At 28.4% G+C, this 26,035-nt stretch overlaps 2 protein-coding genes across 5 annotated transcripts in view; one reads left to right on the plus strand and one right to left on the minus strand.

Annotated features, from left to right (window-relative positions):
• Window positions 1–14,827, minus strand: part of LOC129916922 (synapsin) — a 104,323-nt gene extending 89,496 nt beyond the window's left edge. The window contains exon 1 of the mRNA XM_055997134.1: window positions 14,600–14,827. The gene's annotated coding sequence lies outside the window, so the exon portion shown is untranslated. The remainder of the gene's footprint in view (window positions 1–14,599) is intronic.
• The window catches only part of LOC129916923 (uncharacterized), a 59,300-nt gene continuing 41,332 nt past the window's right edge, over window positions 8,068–26,035 (plus strand). Inside the window, exons 1-2 of one of the 4 annotated variants that reach the window (XM_055997136.1) lie at window positions 8,068–8,391; window positions 23,458–23,611. In XM_055997136.1, the coding sequence (XP_055853111.1) occupies window positions 23,537–23,611 (75 nt within the window). In that variant the 5' untranslated portion in view covers window positions 8,068–8,391; window positions 23,458–23,536. Of the gene's footprint in view, window positions 8,392–19,988; window positions 20,120–23,457; window positions 23,612–26,035 lie in introns of those variants that run through there. The other 3 variants (XM_055997137.1, XM_055997135.1, XM_055997138.1) reach the window with 3 other exon arrangements.

Below are 26,035 nucleotides of genomic sequence, written 5' to 3' on the forward strand. Positions count from 1 at the left end.
CTAGAATGTAAAATAGTACAATAATAAATGGTGTATGTGATTGACCTACAAAATTCAAGAACACCTTACATTGTAAACAAAAATGTTTTTTTTTATGACTTTATAGGAACCACTTAACAAAGAATGTAGTTACATAAAAAATAGTAGTTTTTTTTTTCCTTTACTTTGAATAAAAAACTGGCCAAAAAGAATTTCGAGTTTGCATTTTACAAAAAAACCAAGTGTGGCAATTATTTCGTAAAAAAAAAAATTAAATTTTAATCAGCGATTTAACAAACAGAGGGTATGCCCTGCTAACTTTATATGGAAAGTGACTCAAAAAATAAACTTAAATTTTTTTGCAAAAAAAACCAAGAGCGCATCAATTTTTTTGAGTTTGCGGTTTTTATATTGACCCAATGCGGCAATTAATTAGCCAAAAAATTTTTAAAATTGACCAAGGATTTAAGAAATAGATGGTTTGTCATGCTAACTTTATACGATATGAGGCCAAAAAGAGTTTTTAATTTTTTTTGAAAAAACCAAAAGCGCGGCAATTTTTTTGAGTTTGCAGTTTTTATATTAACCCAATGCGGCAATTAATTGGCCAAAAAAATTTTCAAATTGACCAAGGTTTTCAGAAATAGATGGTTTGTCATGCTAACTTTATACGATATGAGGCCAAAAACAGTTTTTAATTTTTTTTGAAAAAACCAAAAGCGCGGCAATTTTTTTGAGTTTGCAGTTTTTATATTAACCTAATGCGGCAATTAATTGGTCAAAAAAAATTTCAAATTGAACAAGGATTTAAGAAATAGATGGTTTGTCATGCTAACTTTATACGATATGAGGCCAAAAAGAGTTTTTAATTTTTTTTGAAAAAACCAAAAGCGCGGCAATTTTTTTGAGTTTGCAGTTTTTATATTAACCCAATGCGGCAATTAATTGGTCAAAAAAAATTTCAAATTGACCAAGGATTTAAGAAATAGATGGTTTGTCATGCTAACTTTATACGATATGAGGCCAAAAACAGTTTTTAATTTTTTTTGAAAAAACCAAAAGCGCGGCAATTTTTTTGAGTTTGCAGTTTTTATATTAACCCAATGCGGCAATTAATTGGCCAAAAAAATTTTCAAATTGACCAAGGTTTTAAGAAATAGATGGTTTGTCATGCTAACTTTATACGATATGAGGCCAAAAACAGTTTTTAATTTTTTTTGAAAAAACCAAAAGCGCGGCAATTTTTTTGAGTTTGCAGTTTTTATATTAACCCAATGCGGCAATTAATTGGCCAAAAAAAATTAAAAATTGACCAAGGATATAAGAAATACAGGGTGTGTCATGCTAACTTTATATGGAATAGGGTTAACAAAAAATACATTTTATTTTTTTTTTTGAGAAAACCAAAAGAGATATATTATTTTCGATTTCACGGCATAATTACGGCAATTAAACTTTAAATAATTAGAGAAAAAAAAATTTAAATTGATCAAAAATTAAAATTTGTTGCTAACTTTATATAAAGTTAGCATGACAAACTTGGTTTACCGATTCTGACCAAACTAAGCGCGCGGCAATTTTTTTGACTTCACGGCATAAACACGGCAATTATGCGGCAATTACTGAGCCAAAAAAAAATTAACTTTTCAAAAGTTGTCATGCTAAGTTTATACGGGTTGTTTTTGGGGGATTCTTATATTGAAATTATAAGAAAAATATATACCATAATGCCTTTAAACATAAATAATTTCTACCTTCATTGAGTCTTGTTGAAAATAATAGCCCTGGGTTAAATTTCTAGGACAATCATTTTCCTTATTATTATTATTTACTTTGTTATTAAGAAAATTGAATTATCTATTTGCAAAAAAAAATACATTACAAAAAAATACGTATACACCACAGTGTCCAGTTTTTCTTTAGAAAATGTTCACTCTATTGGGCCAAATGATATCCAAACTTGTTTTTTTTTTTTTTTTTCTTGAAGAAAAGTTACTATGGTGAATAAGATATAAAAACTGTATACACATGAACGTAATTTAATTATATTTTCACTTTTTATCATAAAATAATGACAAGTTCAATTTATTTGCATCAATTTATGCGACATTTATTGATAAATAGAACACCATCATTTTTTTCAAGGAATTTTGAAATAAATAAAAAAAAAATCTTGCTATCAGATCACGTTTTCCTACTTTAAATATAAACGACTTTATATTATTTAACTGATACCTCAAGAATTATAAAAAGAAGCTTCTTATTCTCTGTGAACTTTTTTGTGAACCTACAAAGTGCCCCTACTTCAAATGCATGCCATATCTTTTTTGATTAAAGTTGATTTATTTTTGCTGCCCCATCTTATTGCTGGTTTGAAATTTCAAAGAATTTTTTTTTTTTCAATTAAAGTTTTAATTTTACTTTAATTTCATATGTATCATTCAGTGGAATAATAGATACAGAGAAATTTGAAATGTCTAAGGTAACATTCTCAAAATTGTTTAGTTCAGGATAAAGGTCAATATTTAATATAATGGGGCAACATTTTTAAGAACGATATCTGGTTTCACTTTTCTCTCAGAATTATCGTATATTAAATAAGCTCTTGAAATAGTTTCAAAATAATTCACAATTTTTTTTAAATTTTGTTTTAATGGAGAGTGAATAAATTCGGGCTGCTTTTACTAAATATAATCTAAGTTTTCGAGAAAATTGTAATAACTTTCAATCTTTCTAAGCCAGCAATTTAAAAAATCCTAGGTCCCACAAAATTGCAGTTTTTTTTTAAACGTATAAGTAAACATAAATAACATATTGGTGAATTCAAAATCAATGAATTGATGATTCCGAACGTAATATTTCTATTAAATTGTTGAAATTCAATTCAAATTCAAAAATTTAAATTAGTATTTTTTAAATACGAAGACCTTTTAGAAGACCTTTAGGCTATGTTATCCAAATTTGATGCAATAATTTGGTTTACTAGAAATGGAAATCTGAAAAGAAAAAACATATTTTTTTATTTTCTGAGCAGTAAACTGCTGTTTCGAAGTGTAATCAAATCAAGCCAAACAGTGAGCAAAGCTCACTATGTTCAATTTCTGATAAAAAGCAGCTTTTAACAGCTTGCGAAATTAAACATGTTTTGCTTCGTTAGTAAGGATATATCAGTGGAAGGTCTCAGCTAGGGTGTGATCCGGTTTTGGACACAGTTTCAAACGATTTTCGATATTGTATTCTCTGTAGTAAATTATGTCCTCTTTTTTGAAATCGGAAAAATTATCTCTCTTACTCTTTCTCATGAACTAAAGAAACTGTTGAAAAAATATTTCAAAGAATTTCGTCCCGAGTTTTGAATATAGGTATCTTAAATTTGGTTTCTTCGATTCTTTTTAATAAATAATAAACACTTAATTTCTAAGACCTTAAAAAATTCAACTTATAGATAAGTGGACTTGACCCATTCATTATTCCGAACGCCACATTTTTCAAAATCAAATAAAATCTATTTCTCAATAAAATCATTTAATTATTAAAAAATATTCGCTCCCATTCTTTGAGGCCCTCTTACGGGACCATTATAACTTAGACGAAAACAATTTTTTTAAAGGAAACCGTCCTATAGGCCTATAATAAGGGATCAAAGGTCACAAAACCTTGTATCTTAAAAACAGTAGGTTTTAAACAGGAAATATATTCTACAATATATTAGCTGAACTTATTTGAAGTTTTCTTGTATAATTCACCGTTAATAAAAGTTAACACTTCAATCTTAAGCAAACTTCAGGACTTTTCATTGATTGTAAACCAATCCAAATACAAAAGCCTTATACCAAACTACACTGGTCAACAAGGTTTTTGCCACAACAATCAATATATACTTTTCTAGTAGTTTTTGATGTGCTGAACTCGAATCTGAAGTCAGAAAATTTGTATTGGCCTCCGTTTTTAAAATATTACCGTTAGAAAATGTCAAAAAACATCATTTTGGCTGTTTTCGAGGCTATGTTTTTTTGTGGGGTAGTTTATTATGAATAAATTTGTAAAGGTGCCTATAAGAACTGGTTTTATTCTTTCAAAAAATGTTTAATTCTTTCCGATATCTCTTTTACTGCCCGAGATATTTAAAATTTAAGTAGCGGTCTTTGAATCAGAAACAATACAGGCCAACCAAATTAAACTTTTTTTGCCACAAGAACCAAAATATACTTTCTGAAGGTTTTTGGGTTGCTGAATCCGAATCTGCAATCAGAAAAATTCTATTAGCCTTCGTTCTTGAAATATTACCGTTATAAAATGCATAAAAAAGGTTATTTTTATAACGGTTATATTTCAAGAACGGAGGCTAATAGAATTTTTCTGATTGCGGATTCGGATTCAGCAACCCAAAAACCTTCAGAAAAGTATATTTTGGTTCTTGTGGCAAAAATTCTGTGACCAGTGACTTAAACTTTAGTTTAAGTTTAGTTTCTCTTTGGCTTATTAACTGAAACTTAAGATATCTCGAGCAATAAAAGAGATATCGATAAAATTTAAACAGTTTTTGAAAGAAAAATATCTGTTCTTATAATCAATGTTACAAATATGTTTATAGTGAATTACCCCACATAAAAACAGAACCTCGAAAACAGCCAAAATGACGATTTTCAGCATTTTATAACGGTAATATTTCAAAAACGGAGGCCAATCAAATTTTTCTGATTCAGCACCCCAAAAACTACTAGAAAAGTATATTTTGGTTCTTGTGGCAAAAAAAAGTTAAATTTTGTTGACCAGTGCTATCAGCCCGTAGCATAATTTTCCTTGAGGTAAAGGTAGGATCATATATCTACTACAGGATCAATTCCACCAGTGTATTCAAAAACATAAACCAGATGAAAAAATTTTTATAACTTAATGAATCACAGAAATGGCTACTTATTTCATTTCATTATTCAGCATGTTATTGGTAATATGATAGAGCAGTTTCAAATACTCGAAAAAATGGCTGCATAAAAACATGCAAACTCAAACAATCTTACACGCAGAAAAATGATCGGTTAGAAACAACGTAAAACTCGTGTAAAATTAACACAGGGAGATTCTTAATATAGAACCTGCAAACTAACCCGGTTAAAATTACTAGAGTCAATTCGGTTACTCAAAATTTTTTAATCTTACCCACTTTCTCGGTTTAACTTTACCAATATCTCAAATTTTAGCCGATTTTCTTGATCAATGTAAACAAGTTGATCGATTAAAATAACCTTCTAAAATGGTAATTTTAAACAATTTAACTTAACCGTAGTTTTTAACCAAGACTACGTTATTTTTAATACCTACATTTTTTTTAACCCACCGAAAAAACCTCTCGTTAGGTCCATTATTTTTTTGCGTGTAGGACAAATTAAATGTTCTTTTATTTTCATCGGCTTGAATGATTCCTTTTATAATAAAAGTCAAGAATACAAACAGTTTCCTCCATAATCGTTAGCTATTTTCTCCTCCCTCTTACCCTCTTACCCTCTTAACCTAAACCCCAAGGCTACTCTTATTTATTTCCGAAAAAAGTTCATTGTTAAATATTTGTTCTGAAAATACATATATTTCTTCAAAGCCTTCTAAATTAGAAATGTATTCAATTTATAAGCAAGAAAAGTTTATAATGAAACCAATATTTCTCATGAAATATTGAATTAGTAATGACAAATATCTTCAACTTGGGCTGTAGACCTTTGTAAAATTTTAATCCACGTGCAAATTAACGTGACTTTCAAATTAATTATATTTTTTTTTTAATCCTCATGAAATAGGCATATCGCGGGAGAATATAAATTCATGACAAATCTAGTACTCAAAGTATACCTATCAGAAAAAAAAAGCAAAGAAACAAAAAAGAGTCAACCACCTTTTTTTGTAATTCTGCTTCTCATCTTCCCAAGCTTTTGTGCGCAACTTGAATGAGCATAGCTCTTTCCCATCCCAGCCCCCTCCAACCCCTCTTCGTTCATATATTCATATTCTTCCCAGCTTAAAACGAGCACACAGAATTTATGCCTTTCTGACATAATTTTGAAATGACAAAACAAAGAAACACTTAGGCAGTGGTGTGAACTTTTTTCTCAAGCCCCCCTCTCTCCCTTTCAACCTGCCTTCCTCGCACCTTATAATCCACCTCACTAGTTGAATGCAACGACAACGTCGACGACGGTGGCGTCGTTTTAATTCAGTCACTCTGAAAAAAAAAAAATCAAACAAAAAAATCCCACAAGAGGCACAAAGTCGTAATACATATTATATCTATCTAAACTTATGTATATGAAACAGGCTGGCCTGCATCCTTAGTTAGAATGCGTGCCCCTAAACCATTTAATTCTTTAAAACCAAAGGAAATTATTACGTAACTCTCCAGAGCTCTGGGAAAAGTTTGTACATTCTGCCTGCATCCTCATTCCTCGGTTTTGTTTTCTCTGTCAGTTATGGTATGGGTGCACACTATTACATTGACAGAATCAGTGTAAAAGTATAGGACTTGGTACATCTCACCGGGAGAGAAGAATTTTATGAATGAAACACAACGAAAAATATTTCACCGGAAGGACGAAAAATCCCATTGGAGGAAAGAGTTAGATATGATTATGTTGGTGTGGGAAAAAAAGAGTTAACTTTAAAGTTTTGTTTTTTAATTTTTTTTGGTTTCCTGGAAATGGTGTATTTGGTATGAGGAATGAGTTCAAATACCAGATGTGGATATACATTTTAAAATAATTGAACTTTTTATTCAGTTTTTTTTTAATTCAATTTTGTTGGTTATGAATTTATACAAATAATAGCTATTAAAATGGCGAACAAAATACTGAGAATTATTTTTAATTAGGTTTTTGCTTATTATTTTATTTTTGTATTGAGTTTTATTAAAAATCATCAACAATAATAAATTGTATTGTTTTTTATTTTTAAATTTGTATTATTATTTTTTCTAAATAGGTAAATACCTTCCTTGATTACATGAACTACTTGTTTATTTATTGTTTGTACATGCAATTTAGGATACAAAACAGAATATTTAACCCGGAAATTCCTAAAATTTCTTTATACCTTGCGTGCTGTTCAGTTGAATATTTTTTTTTTAATAACAGACTTGAAACAATTTTACTGAACCACTTTTTTAATTAAATTTAGTTGTGATAACAAGCAATACATTTTAAAAATGCATTTCAAATTAAAAAAAATTGTATTGCAAATAAAAAAACTTTGCATTAAATGAAAAAAAATTGCATTGAAAATAAAATTTTTATTGCTATTAAAAATATTTTGCATTGAAAAAAAAAATTTATTGCAAATAAAAAATGTTCTGCATTGAAAAAAAATTAATGCATTATTTTTTTCAATACTCGTCGAATTTCTTACAAATTTTGACTTCTTGACCTTATATTAGCCAAAATTGTAAGAAATTCGACGAGTATTAAAAAGAAATATTAAATACACACATTCTGCATTGAATTTTTTTTTTTTTTCATTGAAAAAATTCAATGCAAAATATTTTTATTAGCAATAAAAATTTTATTTTCAATACAATTTTTTTTATTTGCAATACAAATTTTTTTATGCAAAATATTTTCAGTTGCGATAAATATTTTTGTTTTTAAATTTGTAATTGAAAGCAAATGCATTAAGAATAAAATGATTTTTTACAATCCTGGTTTACAGTGAGTTAGTTTGATTTTCTGCAATTTTCATGAACATAAATTAGTAAGCTGCAGTTAAAATCTTAATACAAATCAAAAAGTATGCTGTTAATTCGCTTTTGATGAACTTTTATTCACAATATTATTTACAGTAAAGTACTAAATAGCAATTTATCATAAGTGAAAGTTTTAACTTATAGTATGAATTTAATAATATCTACTGCAACTATAGTTTGTTTTATAAATAATGGACTGCTTTTTTTTAACTTGGTTGCTAATATAATTCTTACTTGATTTGAAAAAAAAAACTTGTTGCTTTACTTGTTAATTAATTTTTCAAAAATGTAATTCAATTAAATTCAAACTTCACTTAGAAATAACACAAAATGTAATAAGTTGTAGTAGGTACACTATTGTTGGCATTTGATTCTTCCTGAAAGTCTAAGACAATTTTTTGATAAAATGAATTTTAATCTCCCGAAAATATAACAAAAGAAAATTTCAATTTTGGATGAGAAAAAAGAATTGCATAATGGCAAACAAACGGCAAGTAGTTGGAAAAAATGAGGTATATTTAAAATTTGTAAAAAACTAATATTTTCGGCTCTCATTTTTCCTTGTGCGAAAGAAACCAAAAAGTTGAGTTTGCTAAATTTTATTTAGAAGAAAACATGCAAAAAAAATAAACCTCGGAACAACTCGAAATGTTCGAGCGCTAGTTTAAGGACTTCAAAGGAGAAACAAAGTAAGTACAACATTTAAATCTTATGAATTTCTATCAAGTTTCTATAGAATAAATGTATAAAAAGAATAAAACCATTAAAGACTCATTCCTTTTTTAGTGAATTATTTTTTTAGTGAACTATAAATCAAAATATAATTTAAGGAAGGGAACTCATTGTCTTAGTGCAAGTTAAAGAAAGTTCTTATTTATAGCCATGACTCAAGTTGAGCTTGATCGAAAAAAAAATTCCTCCAACCAAGATTTTGTTCTACTCAAGTCTTAAGTGAAGTGTGAATAAACACTTAACTTTACCCAATTCTTAAGATATTTTTCAACTAACTCGAGTTAAGAAAAATCTAAATATCCAAAAATCTATTTTTAAACAAATGAAAAAGATTTTAAAAAGTTACGCATACGTCACAGAACAGTTGATTTATTACCAATTTGGCTGCCAAAATAATAAAAAATTAAACCAATTTGCATTTATTCAGTTTTTTCGTCTCCTTTAAATTATAAAAGTATAATGACTTCAAAAGGATGCCCTGTTGCAAAAAAAAAAAATAACATTCAGCTGCAGAATAATTGCTCTCTTTTTTTCATAATCACCAAATACGTATTTATAAAAATAATATTGCACATACACCAGAGTGACCGTTGAAATGAAAACTTATAATACTAAAAATATGATAAGAAGATCCCGTTAAACTTTTAAGTGTGCAATATATTACTGAACTAATCAAAACGTGCTTGGGTTGCCACCTTTCGTTAACAGACAGGGCTGCCATGTGTTACGAATTATTTTTTTTTATCCTTATCGATCTTAAATATAAATTTATACGTACAAATCTAGGTAATGTTATATCATGAACATTAACACAGGATTGTTCTAGCAAAATTGAACTCCACATAGGGTTTTACTCTTCATTTTGATCAAAAATAAATTTTCAAAAAACAAAATTTTGAAAAATTCAATTTATTAATAAATTATCACTTAAAAGTAGCTATGCCATGAAATTGTGCGTCAACGCTGTCACGTTTTTTCTTATTTCGACCTCAAGATATCCAAAAGAAAATCAAATTCAAAACTCGGTGAGTGATTTCAAGAAAACATTTTGAACATTTCCAACGATTCTCATTTTTCTTTTCTAAAAACTTTATTTTAAAAGCAATCATGACATGGTTTATTTTTTCTTAAGAGATAATAAATAAATACTTTAAAATGTTATATCATTGGATAGTAAATTTTGTAATTTTTATCGTTAGTATTTAACGTATTGAATAAACAGAAGTGGAGCAAGCACGTCATAAAACCTGCCCAAATTTTGTTCGTCAGAGTGTTTCTAACACTAAATCTTTGTTTTCAAAAACTTTTCATTTGAAAAAATAAGAATATAAAGCTCTAGTGGTTTTCTTTTCTCATTTTTCCCCAAACACATACAATGTATAACCAAAGACTAGAAGCAATGCATTGAAAATTAAATTAAGCTTCGATAAATACTTCCGCATCAATTTCATTTGAAAATAAAACTAGATTGAACTTAATCGTATAGATTAGTGGTCAGTTGATGCGTAGCATTAGCCTTAAAAGAAATTAGAAGCAACAATTACTTATCCATTAGTATGTTCTGTGTATTAAGTGGTAATTATTGTTTTCTTGTTATCGATTGTTTTTTCAATTTTACCAACTTCTTCTTTCTTTAATTGTTATCTTACGCTGCCTATTTTCTAATCATTTATATTTTTATTTCAAATAAGTTGTTACAAACTTCTAAACAACGAAATAAAATTCAATTAAATGAACCAATATCACCAAATACATAAGCAAACATATCAGAAAAGGTATACATTTGCCTATGGAGAAATTTAAGCTCTAGTACCTACTAGATTTTATAAACGTTGTCCTTTCTTTATAATGCATATATTTTGTAACTCTGTCATTAGTTACACAATTTTAATGTTTTAATTAAAATTCAGTTCAGTTCCTTCAAGCACATACATTTTGATAAACTTACTCAATTTAATGTCCAGTGTGCCTTCGTTTATTTTCAATTAAAGAAATAAATGTCCTATCTTAACGTAGTCAGGGTAACAAGGATTTATTTATGTATAATTTTATGGGAGAGTATACAGGGTGTCCCAAAAGTAATGGATCAAACGAAATATTCTGATAGGCCAGCTTTAGGGCTCTCAGAATTTGGTAACTTGTTCATCCCAAATCCTTACGGTTTTCGATTTAATGCAGTTTTTGTGAAATTTCGAATAATCCCGACTTTGTAACAGTATTTTGCTTCCTCCGCTCATAATTGATTTTTGTTTTTTTCAATTCTTTTACTAAAACATTGCCTAATAATAAGAAATAATTAATTAATCAAAATATTTTTTATTTCATACGCCATTTTGTTGCAAATTAATTAACAGTTCCGTGTTTTATAAAAACTCAATTTCTTACTTACATCCTGAAAAAATTTTTTAATGGTGTGACACTGGTTTATTATTTGGAAAACTTGCAGTTTTATTGCAGTTTTCAAAAATTTATTAAAATTTCCAAAGTTGAAATTAGAACGAATGATATTACAACTTGAATGCAAAAAAAACATAGATTTTCAGAGCAAAATAACAAACAAAAATCGAGGCTTTCATTCAAAAAGAAATAAACAAACAACAGTCGAGAAAATCTGTTTATTTTTCTTTGTTATTTTTCTCTGAAAAACCCTGTTTTGTTGCTTTTAAACTGTAATATCTTTACTTCTAACTTCAACTTTGAAAACTTTTTTACTTTTTTGAAAATTGCAATAACACGGCAAGTTTTCAAAATAATAAACCTGTGTCACACCATACAAATTTTTTTCAGAATGTTGCTCTGAAATAAAAGTAAGAAATTGAGTTTTTATAAAACATGGAACTGTTAATTAATTTGCAGCAAAATGGCGTATGAAATAAAAAATATTTCGAATAATTAATTACACGGTGTAACACTCAAAATATACGCGGGCGTAGACCTATCAGGTTTTGTAGAGCTAGTCGCACTGAATACGAAACTGTATTTGAAAATCCCCTAACACCCCCAAAATCTGAAGTTACGGGCAAAAAACGGTTTTTTGGACCTTCACCCATTGAAAAAATTCTAGCTTCGACAATTTTCTACCCATTTTCGATTTTTTACAGTTTCTGATAGAAGATAAATATACCTTTTCAACAATGTATAAAACATGTAACTCGGTTAAACCACTTAGAATTTATAAGCTGTCAAAGTTCAAAAATTCCATTTTTTTCGTTATTTGCCCAACATCAATTTAAAGTATTTGTTTTCAAAACAATATGCTATTTAAAAAATATAATCCAAAACTATATCTATTTCCCAATCAATCGAGGTATTTTTCATGAAAATCACTTCAAAATTGGCTTAGAAAAAAAATGTTTTCCATTTCAACCCAGATACAGAAATTCGAACTTTTAGGTATAGAACAAAAATGTTGTTTCGGCACGTAGTAGGATAACTTGGGCGCCAGGATTTGATAACGGGTTTTTGTAGAGGTGCTCAATACAAACATTTTTTTCTTTGGGAGGGGGGTCTATCTCTCCCCGTTTAGGTGGGAGGGGCATTTTTCTAAAAAAAAATTATAGAAATAAAAAAAAATTATTAAAAAACAACGGCAACACTTACAGTAATAAATGATACCATTTCAAAAAGGAAAAATTGTACATTTGATTCTAATTTTCAAATCAATATAATATAACCAATAGTTTTTGAAATAATCGATTTCAAAGTTAAAAAAAGGCGAAAAAAAAAATTTAAAAACTCATTTTATACTATTTTTGTCCAGACTGTGAATTTTAGTAAACAAATTACTCACGCAGAAAACTGCCTCAATTGATTCCTTAAAGAACAGTGAAAACTATATGTTTCTATGTCTTCTAGTTTATGAGAAAATTGAAAAATAAAAACAAATAAAAACAAAAAATATTTTGAAAAAAGAAAAATCTGATAAAATAATTTTTCAATTTTCTCATATTTCTTTTTATTTGACTAGTTAAAAGAAGGTTTTATGTGTATGTAGGTATGTTCATCTGTGACATCATAGCGCCTAAACTACTGATTGCAATTTGACAAATGAGGTATCGTCGGAAGCGTCTTGCTTGTCCGCTAGATAATGGCTATGTGACGTCACACAAAATCTATTATAGAGGCTTAAGTCATAAACAATTTTTAAAAATATTCTCATCTAAAATTTTAAGGTAGTACTCATTCCATAACATTATAGAGGGGGAATCGGAAAAATTTAGGAGGCAGTGTTTAAAAACGTGCTGATTTTAAAGTCAAAATAATTCAAGTTCTAGGGTAGGAGTCTTATAAAGGTTATGGAATTTTTTGGACCATTGATCGTTTTACAAAATAATGTGCTGAATTGTCTTTGTGAATAATGTCGTCAAATAAGGTCTTGAGTCGTTTCAACTATGGGAATTTTTAGATTGTAGAGTAAATAGTTGCATTTTGATCCGTGATTCGTGAACGCATGGTTTTCTGAAATACATATTTGAGATAAGATTTAGAATGCCTAAATGTAGATATTTACAAAACTTATAGAATTTTCTTAACTATTCTAAAATTGAATCTCTATATAACAGAACAGTGCCATTATAAAGAGGTTTAAAACAATAAAAATGTAAAACTAACAATTGTCATGAAGAACTGATCAGTGGCCATTTAAATTTTCTTTCAACTCACGTTCGTGTTAATTCTAGATCCTGCTATCAAGATTTTTGTATTTTATAAAAAAAGAACATGTATAGTCTCACTCTTTAAAACACTCTAAAACAAATATTTCATAACCACAAAACGAAAAATATAAAATTGCTACACATAAACGTAATACAAAACTATTTTCTAGTCTGCAGACTAAAATTATGTTTCATAATAGTCAACACAAAAAATTATACATTTTTATATTTAACCCTTCTTATTTTAATCTTAAATAAAAAATACTCACATACCTAAGTATTATATTTTTTCTAATCACCCTTGTGGGAAGGAAAATAAAAGATAAGCACCTAATTGATTCACAAATTAATCGCCAACTGAAATGCCATGTGTCGCAATTTTTTTTTTTTCAAAAGATTTCTATTTTACGATAAAATCATTGATTTTCTTTTTATTTCTCACCCTCACTTAAATGTCACCATATACTCTCAATAAACTTGCGTGTCTTCAACCAAAAAATATAAAAAAAAAAATTAAAAAAAAAAAAAAAACAAATCTTCATTGCGAGAGTGAGTAAGGGTTAAATCCTCACGAAAATTCCAATACTATAAGGTGGTTTTCGACAACGACGACGATTTGAAAAAAGAAGGTGGCGAGATATAATATGGTGAGAAAAGTTGGAGCATAATCAATGAAGAAGGCGCAGTTGCAGATGAAAATCAAGTATTCCAATTCAACAAATCGTTACTACAACTATTAACACACACACAAATACAAAATATACACATTCCAATGCGTGGTATATAATTCCTCTCAATTCTATAAAAGGTGTATTGGAATTGTCAAAAACTTACAAATTAATGATTAAAGGAAATTTCTATGAAAAAAATTTAAAAAAAAAATATTACTAACGATGTATCTTCTCTCAATTGGAATGGACTCGTTTTTGAAATAGTTTTTTTCAAGCAGATTTGTAGGTAGGAATAGAAAGGAAAAGAAATAAAACAAGATAGTATTCTAGGTATTATCCATCACCCTTAGGGGCTCTTGAGTGGTCCCTAGTTTTTTTTTTTTTTTTTTTTGAACCGAGTTAAGGGCTCTCGCACCGGTTTTCTAGAGCCCAACTCATAAAATTAAGTGGTACAACACACTTTACATAATCCTTTTAAGTACCGCTCGCGCTTTCGTCCCTCATCGTCATCGTTCTCTGGGGGGCTTAACAGTGACGACGATAGAAAGCGGAGGCGGTATATGGATGGAAAGATGTCTTCGACCTCTACACACTTTACATCTCTCTCCTGCATACATTTTTTTTATATTTCTCATTATCTCACTTGACCTACTGTGCCACACTATACAATCAGTATTCTCTGAATATGAATATGCCAGTATGTCTGACTACGATGACGATAAAAAAAATGTGCTTTAGCTTTTTTTCCCTTATCGCCTCGACTCGACGGACTTGAAAGGGTTTGAGAACGAAAAAAAAAAAAAAACCTGACTAAAATTCTAATCACGCCTTCCACTTACCCTTCGATTAGATAGATATTACTCGATGTCTGGAAAGCTAAATTGTTGTTGTTAATGCGCTGTAATTGTTAATTTTTTTTTCTTTTTTGTTCACCTTCTCCTTTTTTTTATATTTCGAAAAAAGGAGTTATATCTTTGCAATCTTGTCACTGTAAAAACTAGGTATAGATATAAATTTTTTTTTATTAGGAAGAACAAAAACCAATTTTTCTACTTTTTCTAATTTTTTTCTTAATTAATCTACTTTTAAATTAATTAAATTTAAATTTAAATTATTTCTTTTTTTTTTTATTAAAATTAAGGAATTTTTCAGACCGTTTTTTAAGGATATTTTTTTTATTTTATAATTTTATTATAATTTTTAAAAAGGAAAGAAGATTTATTATTTTTTCCGTTTTTTGCAACCGAATACAACCGAGAGGAATTTTTCACTGAAAAATCTAATATCTTTTTAGTGGGCAGATAGGTATTTTCTTCTTTTTCGTTATATTATTTCCATTTGCATTTCCTATTCCATATAATGTTTTGAGCTCGCGCATGCTATTATCCTTCTTGAGTATTGATTTGCACAAAAAAAACCTAGTGGATTTTAGGTATTTACTTTTATTTTGGAGAGCAAATGTGACAGTGAAATGTATGGTGTGGATACTTTTTTGGGGTGGTTGATTTAGTATAAAAGGGGGGAAAAATGTTTCGCTAAGATATAGGTGGTGGTAGAAGAGTAAAATCAATAGAATTCGAATTTGTTCGAATTTTTTTCGCTGAAATTTTTAGTGAAAACTTAAACCGAAAAGGTTTGTGTATGAAATATGGTAAACTGAAATTAACTCCGAAATACATAATTGGTTTGTGTATGCGGTAAGTACAGTTGGAACATAAATTTTCGAAGATTAAACTAAAGAAAAGTTGGCACAGAAATTTGATTTATTAATTTAAAATCAAAAAGAGTAAAAAATGTTATTCAGGTTTAAGGGTCATAAATATGGATTTTCAGATGTTTTTGTACAGTTTTTAAAACTTCAAAGATATTTCAACTTAAATAAAAATATAAATATATGTATGTAGATAGGAGCGCTTTTTTGCATTTGACAATTTTAAGAAATTGCTAAAATTGTAATGTAGTTTTGTAAAATCTTTATGGATCTCCACAAAAAAAGCATTTATTCGGCTTAGAGTTTAGTAGTCTGGAGAAAATATTAAACTATGAATGATTTCTAAATTTTTGAATAAATCCAAAACAACATAAAATTGTTATCACACAACTAAACGTAAAAGAATTTGTTAGAAGTGATGTGGGCAGGTTTTCACTCTAAGTCGACGATTATCATTTTTTTTTACAGATAGCTTTTATGAAAAAAAAAAAATAGTTTTTCTTTAAGTTTCTTTAAGGTATTAAATTTTTTTGTTTGCATTTTTATTTTTTAAATATCTCATAGGTACCTATTGATATTGATGAATATCGTTTCAAATTTTAAGTCGATTGGAGAAAAATTGACGAAATTATTAGTATTTTTATACATCACTTATATAAACGATTTATACCAGTTTTCAAAACTTCAGTGATCTGCAGTGAAGGAAGAGTCGAAGAATATCATACAACAAGACATTCAAAATAAACAGACGACTTCAAGTTATCATTTTCTATTGAGGAGGCAATACAAAGTATTGGATTGAACTACTGGAAAGAACTGTAACTTTTTTTTAATTTTTGTCTTATTATACGCTTTTTTTTTTTTTTTTAAACACGAAATATCAGTTTTCATCCCATGAACTGTTAAGTTTTGTTGATAATAATGTTGCTGTTTAGCATTTTTCCGCAATGCTATAAAATAATATTTTAAAAAACTTTCTTATCTCCGCTAAATGCACCATGTGAGTCATTAAATCCGATCTAGGTACATAAATTTTGTTCTTAAATTCTCTTCGGAAAGAATTCCAACTAAGCGTGCCACCTCAAAGTGGGACAAATGTATCGAAGATCAATTAAAATAATAGTAAAACTGTAGTTTTCAATATTTTAAGGAATAATTATAAGTTTGAAGTTTTATTTTTCCAATTGTCTCTATGTTTTATCGAGAAACAAAAGAGCTGAGCAGCGAACTTAATTGATTTAGCCAGTGCCGGTTTAAGCACTACCGGCGCCCCTGGGCAAAATTGCAAGTGGCGCCTCTCAAAAAAAATTCATTTAAAAAAAAATTTTTTAAATCACGAAAAAAAGAAAAAAAGCAATAGCAGATTATGTCTTACTTCTCTAATGCATTTATTAACAATGTGCAGTTTATTAGAGTACATAAGGTTAACTTAAAAAAAATTAAATCTTTATGTCATTTAGGCTCAATTGACAAGTTTACCTTTATCTCTGACTTTTTTGTTTAAACACATTTAAAGAGTAGGTACTGTTGGTTTTATTTGAACACATATTTTTTCAAAAACTTTTTCAACTAAGTACATTAATGTCGTTTTCGATTGGAATCACTCAATGATTCACTCATTTTGAAATCCTATACAAAAATTCGAATCGCTTCCACCCAATTCAGAAATTTAATATCTGTATTGGTGAAAAATAAAATAATTTTTTGCTTTTTCACTAGGAGAATAAAAAACTTGCAGCAGGCTTCTGAATGATTCCAGACGCCAATCGAAAACGACACCTTTATAAGTATTAGGTTTGTTCGTTGTGAGCTCTAGGGCACTCTGGGTCGCTCCGAATTCGTTGTCAAGCGTTTTTTGTAGCTCCTTTTTCAACCAAAGTTATTTCCTCTCTGTTCGATGTTCGCTGAAGAAACTAAAGCTCTGAGGTGTTCGATGTAAAATGAAAACCCGAGAAACTCTGATTTTTTTGACAGCTAATTGACATGACTTAGAGTGCCCTGGAGGGGGGGAACAACGAACAGACCTATTTTTTTATTCTCACACACAAACGTAGTTTTTATAATGGAGAAGTTGTCAATTTTTGACTGGGTTTTAGGTTTTCGGGATTTTGGTTTTTCGGGATTTTGGGGTTTCGGGTTTTTGGGTTTTCGGGATTTAGGGTTTTTTGGAAATTACCAGCTATGATTTAGTGATTTATATATAGGGGCGCCCTTGCAAAAATTATATTGGTTGGTGGAATATTAGGATTGCTTTAGTCTTTCAAAAGAAATTGGGGCGCCTTGTTCTTCAAAGATGAACGAAGATTTTGGACACCATTGTCCTTCCGGAAGCCAAAAAAACTAACCCAAAATTGGGGGGCGCCTTCATTCTTCAAAAAGTTTAGGACAAACAATACGAGCGCCGTTGAAAATGTAAAATAGAAAAAAATTGGGACGCCTTGTGAAAGTAAAAATAAATAGATTAGATTAGATTAGATTCTTCCTTTATTCATTAGATAAATTACAATTTTTTTTCTATTGGAAATACTGAAATGTCATTTCCGGCAGACGGCAGCATTGTCATGTCCGTATTTCCAATAAAAATAAATAAAACATCGATTGGAAAGACTTCGTTAGTTCGGGGCGCCTGCGGCGCCCCTCAATTCTTGCGCCCCTGGGCGACGGCCCAGGCTGCCCCCCCCCCTAAAACCGGCCCTGGATTTAGCACTTTAACTCCTTCACTAAAAAAAAAAAAATATAAACAAATTTTCATTCAATATAGTATTACCAGCTCTAGCAGAAGTGTTATTTAAAAGAGGTTGCAAAATATCTTTAGCCGTAAATGAGATTTGATAGATTTGAATGAATATGTGCTACAATCAAGAACCCCATTTTATTTATAATTACAAATGTTCAGGGTTAAATTTTTAAGAAAATAATAGGACTTGCTTTGAAAATAAGAAGTTTGTTTATGCTATCCTGTAAATTATGGTTAAATGGATTTACACACTTTGCACACTACGCAGATCGAGATATGTTTTAGCTCTTATAATATGTACAAATTATCGAATAAATTTAGCAGAGCTAAAATTTTTCTGAGAATTTTATCGATTATTTGTATGGGAGCTAAAATTTAGCTAGGATCTGCGTACCAGGCTTAAATTCGAAAAAAAAACTCGTCTCGTTTGTTTTTTACAAATTGGTATTGGACAAATACCTTCATGCAATAAAACATATACTTGTCTAGTCATTTAATACAAAAGAGAATCTTGGTATTCAAAGTCTTATAAACGTATTACAGGAAACGAATTGGAATAGTTAAAGGATTGCAAGAAATGATCAAACATGAACTACATATTAAAAAAATACCAACGTTTGGAAAAAAAAATGAGGAGTTAGTTTTTTAAGTTCGACTGAGAGAACAATAAGGTAGAAAGTGACTGAAATTTCAATTAGTAATCAAACTGTGCGATGAAAGCGATTAAGAACAATTTTTTAAGTTTTAAAAAAATTTAAGTAAAAATTAGTCACCACGTATAAGCCGGTATACTCAAGTGGGCATACCTATGCTTTCTTTTATGGCCAAGTGTGCTATTGAACATTTTTTTGTTTGTAACTTCTTTAGCAACGAAATTGTTTTTAAGTCGGAAGATCTAGCGATTTAACGCCGAAACCACCAAATTTGATTTAGTTCAGGCTTCAAGGCACAGCACTCATAAACATATTAAACGAGGAAAAATTGTTACAAATTAATAACGATTAAATGACAACTCAAAAATTGACAAAATTGTAGATGGTTTACAGAATTCATCAAACTTAAAATTTTGAATATTTAGTAAGAAAAGGTTGGCTTAAAAAAATGGCTTTATGTAGTCTTGTTTAATATTAATTTACTACCTTATTTGTTTTGCTTCTTTTAAGTTCAGTTTTTAATTCAAACCCATCTTTTAAATTTTCGAATATTTATTTATTTTGTGTCCTAAAAAACATAATTACAATGCGTTTTAATAAATTATATAAACAAATAAATAATAAATAAACAATTAAAAAGTTCAACATAAAAACAAATAAAATATTTAATTTTTATATTTCAAATATATCAATTCATATGCAAGTATCAAAACGCAAAAAAGTTTTACCTACACCCCTGTGTCGCCCTAACTCACTTCAACGACAAAATATAAAATAACATACATATCTTATAGACACAAAAGATACTTGGTTATCTATCTATAGTTGTATCTAAACCTATGTTAGACATAATGTTTTAATTCAATTTTGTCCCACTATCTTGTTAAAGAGTATACAGAGTTCGAATAGTTACAATCTCTTTACAGACTTAACTGACTGACTGACTCACTAAAAAATTCCAACCACAAATAAAGGTAAGTCAAAACTATACCTACAATACCAGGTATAGATATATTTGGTATTCATAAGATAGACGCCGCTGTTGCGCTGCCGCTCCTACTGTCATATGCCGGACACAATCCACTACCACTGGCATTGTGGTTCTCTTAACTCGATATTGTTAACTGATTTTTAGTTACCACGAGATCGTTGAATAGAACGTAAAGTCGCGGATAAAAAAGATCGTTGGATATCTTTTTTATTTTCTTGTTTTTTTTTACCTTTTTTATTTATTTATATTTTTTATTCTGTCACATTGGTGCGTGCGCTCTTTTTTTTACACAATTATTTTGCAATAAAACTTTGCTAAATCTATTATATTTAAATCAATAATATTTAGATAAAAGTTCTAAGATATTAAAAAATGTGTTAAATCTTTGTAAAAAACAGACAAAGATATTTTATTTTGCAACCCAAAAAAAAAAGATTAAATATTTCATGTATATTACATGACGACATTGAATTATTTTTTTCTGTGAAAAACCTATATAAAGTTGTGTGGTTGAGAATGAATAATTTATTTAATTATTTTTTTTTTTTTTTGTTCATTTGTATTTTTAGTCGTCGTCAATATATGAGTGATAATTTGATTTTGATGTATTTCCCTATTGTATAAAAAAAACTTTAACTGGTTTTGTCACAAAATATAACAAAGTTAAAAAAAAAAAAAAAAACAAAAAAAAAAAGCAAGACAACAGATAGGTACTTAAAGTTGGTTTCTTGCTATAATAAGAAAACCGGTGGGTGGATCTGGATATCTGCAAGTTCGGATTGAAGTTTTCTTTCAACTCTCTTGTTAGGTTTGCTAGCTGCTAAAAAAGGTTTACAATTTGAAACAATGACAGGCGCAAGAAAAAAATGTGTGTAGGAAACGTGTAGAGATGAAGCTCTGGATTTTGTGTTATATTTTTTCTTATTTTTCTTCAAGAATCCCACAAGATCTCCAAATGCAAATGTGAATTTTTTTATTCGTCGTTTTTTTTTTTTTATATGGGCTTGTTCAAAATTGGCAAAAATAATCAGTATTTTTTATAACACCTACAATTGCGTGTATATTGTGTATGACCCTGGAAATAAAAAAAATGGATACAATGACTTTTGTGGAAGCATCAATTTACTACCTACTTGAAGTACTTGAAGTGTTTACATATTTTCAGAGAGACAGATAATCATGAATTCAACAATGTTTATTGTAATTTAATTTTTATATATGCGAGCGAACATCTGTGTCTTTGACGTTCTTTATAATAGATTGTTTTTTTAGGAATGTTAATAAGTTAGAAGCAGCACCAGAATGTCGTTAATTATTTTGTTTTGAACTTATAAGTTTTAAAAGGGGCTAGGTCACGAGATTTTTTCAAGATTGTTGTTGATTCATTAAATGTGTAAGTAAATGCATGTGATAGAACTTAGTTTCATTTAATTGATAGAGTTTCTTTTAGAAAATTATAAAAAAAATTCACAAACAAGTAAGATATTCACTTGCTAAATCATAAATTTAGTACGCATTTTAGAAATCCTGTTCCAATCACTATAATGTAAATGAATGGTCAATTTATGTTCAAGTTCGTGAGCTTATCGCATCATAATTCCTTGATTTGTCCTGTTTTTTTATTCTAGAACTCGTCTCGTTGTTTATATATGGTATTTGTATTTGTCGAACTTTGTAAATCTTTGTTGTAGGTCAAATCAATTCCATTTGGATTTCAAATAGATCAAAACTCACAAAAATATTTTTGTTAGTCATTGCATTTTGTCCTAAATTTTATCAAAATACCGAAAAATAAAGGGCTGAATGGAAGCACAAAGCATTGTTTTCCATTCATTTCTGGTGTTGTTGTACGCATTAATTAACTGTTACAACAAAGTAACTTGAACGAGGCTAACACTATAACCTTCCACAAAAAATATTCAAACCCTCAGAACCATCAAAACATATCAACTGAAGCTCATGCATATCTACCTGCAATAACCAATTTTTAATGTTTGCTTGCTTCTGATCGAAAAGAAATGATCTACACTACACAACCTGAGAACGAAAAAAATAAAATGTTCTCCTGGAACCTAAATTTTGGATTTAAAAACCATAAACAAAGTTGTGTTCAACCATCGACAAATTAACTATATAAGCTTTTATCTCCATATTTAATTTATTGAAAACTCAGCAGAAGTGTTAGAACATATAAAATTCAAAAATTAACTCCTCTTTCCCTCCACCATACAATGACTAATGTAATGACAAGAGCAAAATTTTTAAAATCTAGTTTTAAATTGAGTAGGTAAAACCCTTATTATTTATTTTAACCATATTTTACGATTTACGTTAATATGATTCAAACTTGAAAATAGTTTTAAAAAAAACGCTTAAACAAAAGAGCTGACTAGCGAACTTATTTTAATATTTTTTTAATTTATTTCTTTCTTCTTCACAAGTTTATTTTAAGCTAGGGTTATCAGTTATCACTCATGTGATTAAAAAAGATTAGGTAATTTTTTAGGAGTCACATTTTTATTTAACTTTTCTAAGCCAAAATGCTGTTAAATTGCTGACAAATTTCATTGTATTTTTTTTTTTCATCTTCAAATCAAGTTAATAAAAGTTCAACATGCTTTCATGAAAACGAATCTTCAGAAAAATTTAATTTTTTTTTGTGTTTTATTTACAAAGTTTCAAGACCAATTTTTGGGTTACTAGGCTCGCAGCTTATGGACATTATATAATATACTGAATCTCGCTGCAATTTCATCTTGTCTATGTTAGGACTGAATAATAGTTCTCCAGATCTATTTTTATAATTTCTGGGCCTCTTCTTCCTCGATAATTTGCAATTTTTCAAGCTATTTCACTTTGATTGGTGAGCCGGAGAGACTGAATGATGTATAGACAGTTCGCGATAGGGTACTCATTTAAAGATGATATCGCAAAGTCCTTCTATTTCTATGGATTCATTGATATTTCTCATATTTAATTTATTGTCAATGGAAAAGGTTGCATTGTAAATATTTTTGTTCGTTGTCATTTGCTAGTACTTCAGCTGATTCATTAATATTATTCATTAATTTTTTTTGATACTGATGTATTTTTTAGAATCAATTGCTTAAATAAATATCGGCATAGTTCAGTGGAAAGAATTTGTGATTTTGAAGACTTTGAGCAAAAACAGCCGATAATATGTATTGTCCCCTTGATTTTTAAAAGCACCTTTTTTTTAATTAATTTAAAAATATCACTCTTTAACTTAAATATTAATTATTTACCTAATAATTTGTGTTTTTAACTTTATTGAAGTTCAGAAATGGTTAAAAAAATTATAATTTCCTTGCAATCTTATATTTATATACATTAGATTTTATTATAAAAATTATCACTTGTATTTTTTTTTTTATTTATGTATAAATTTCTTAGTATGTACATAACAATAAAGAATCACGACATAACTAAATGATTCATACGAAAACAATTTGTATTCAGATCCCTAGCACATTTGGTTTCAATTTTTTTTTTTTTTTTTTTGAGAATTTTAAGTGAATCATACAAACTATAATAAATTATTCATTCTTAACATTTATTTCAATCGTCATTATCTCTTTATTTAGAAATAAATAGGATTTAAACAGTGAATTATAAATAAAGAAAACAATACATCAATAATTATAAACTAAAACAAAAGACTTGATGCACAAACCCGCAATTGTCACAATGCGACTGTCATTTGGATTATTTCTACTTTGCTTTGGATTTATCGCAAACGTGAGTATATTATTTATATTTCTAGAATATGTATTATTTATTCATAAATTGATGTATGTACATGTTTTGAACTAAAAATAAACATAAATTATTTTATTGTTCAACAATGAAAAACAAACAAAATATATTGCGCCTCAAATATCAATATCAATTTTACATATTTTTAACTTGTTTTTTTTTTTTTAGTAAGATAATGCTTAGATGGCATTAAGCTAGCCTGTTTAAATTCTAAAAAAGCCTGTTAGTAAAAATTTAATACAAAAATTATCTGTTTATGTATGTAGAGTATCTACATACTCACATGTATAAAGTCAAAATATTTGTTTTGACTGCTTGACAGGAAAAAAAAAGATTATGAAATATATTTAGAGCACTGATTCATCACTAATTTTTCGTTCTAAATATATCAACATCAAACTAAAATTATTATTTAAAGTGACAGCTGTAACTGATCATGATGATCTTCTTGAAAATAAAATAGTTTATGATTAAAAAAAGAAGAAAACAAGTCTTAAGAGAATGGTATTTATCCTTATGATCCATCATATTTCACATGAAAATAAAATAGGTTATGACATGAGCTTAGTAGTTTTTAAAAACGGGTGTGTCTGTCCTCAAAAAAATCAACAAGATTAAACGTTATTCAAATAGAGATACATAAAGATAAGCGATATGATTTTATTTAGGCAACTACGTAAAAACCATTTCAAAAAAATAACATAACCAAAAGTATGACAAAGCAAAGATTGCTTTAGTCAAGCGATCATGTTTGGTTTCCGGCTAATGTATATCAATTCTGATGCATAGATGTGTGTTTTGAATTTAAAAAATAAGTTGCTCTTCTCATACCAAGCCTTTTCCGGATTTTGACATTTTATATTATTATTTTTTTTTTATTGTTAGCAGCAACAAAACATATTTTATGAATTATATTTTTTTCAAAATACGCCTGCTTAAACCAATTCTCTTCAGTTAAGCTATTTTCTTGGATGACACAGATTCTTTTTTAAAACTTAAATTAATGCATTTCCTGTTAAATTTTCACTTGTAAAATAATTTAAATAAATAACATATATGTGAATTATATTTCAACATTTATTAATTTGAATATTTTACCATCCCTTTCTTTTTTTTAATTTACCTAAAAGTTAAAAATTGTTTATTGCGATGGGCTCGCCAACTCATAATGTCCTTTTGCTTGCGAAAGATAATAAATTTCATTAACATTAACAAAAATCTAAGATGGATCTTGACCTCAAAAAAACAAACCCCCAAATTTTGGACATTTTCACTTTAATGCGTTATTTAACTTGTTTTCAAAGTTATTCTATCAACATAATATTTCGTTTGATCCATTACTTTTGGGACACCCTGTATAAAATTGTGGACAGAAATTTATTTGCGATGTTGACAAAAATTTCATTCATCAGAAAAACTATATTTTTACCCAACAGTAAAATTAACTTGGTTTAATTCTCCTAAATTGAATTTAATTGAATAAAGGGATGTTTGTTTCTCATTCGAACTCTTTTTTTGTTAACTCAAAAATGAGTGGGTACATGGAAACTGAGTTTTACAATAAAACAAAATTTTGTGGCTCTCGAGGACTGCCGCTGTAAAGCTATAATTGCATTGCATCTTTTATCAACTTATGCAATTATACTTATGTATTTCTTTATTTTTTATCGATGTATTTTTTATGCAGTATTTTTTTTTTTTCTTTGAGATTAATTCAAGTTTTTTCTTTGAAATTAATTTAAGTTACAAATAATATCAAAGAAAAAAAAAATGACAACTTATAATAAATTTTATATTATCTGAAAGCTTATTATTTTAGCTTTCAATATCCACCTCAATCATGTTTGTATAATATCTAGAAAAAAAGCTGGAATTTTTTGAATGCAATCAATTTTCATTAAGAAAATAAAAAAAAACTTTTTTTTCTTGAAATCGGTCCCCGTGCTCAAAGCCCGCGATAAAATCTATGCAATAGCTTAAAAACACGACTGTGGCAATATGAAGTAAAAGGATTCGTCTGTATATAAGTTTCAATAATGTTATTGTTATTCATGCAAGTACAAATTAAGCTTCTTATTAATTCCATTATATTAAACTTACAAAGGCAAACAATGTTTTTTTTAAAAAAAACTAAGATGTATAAGACTTTGTCGAATTTCCAGCAAATAAGTACGTTATAACTTACCCAAAAAAAAAAAATAGTTTTTCTTGAGTAAAACTTTAAAACTAATTGTTATTACATTCAGAACTGTATTTTCCCTTTGAAAAGGTATTCAAATACTGTTTTAATGGCCCATTGATTTCATTGCATATCTTTTTACTTTAAAGTACAACCAAGATACATAACATTGTTAACTTTTAAATACCAACTGGTGTCAATAAACGTGGGATCTGAAATAACTTTTC

This window comes from Episyrphus balteatus, chromosome 3, assembly GCF_945859705.1.
Source record: "Episyrphus balteatus chromosome 3, idEpiBalt1.1, whole genome shotgun sequence".
NCBI lineage: Eukaryota > Metazoa > Arthropoda > Insecta > Diptera > Syrphidae > Episyrphus > Episyrphus balteatus.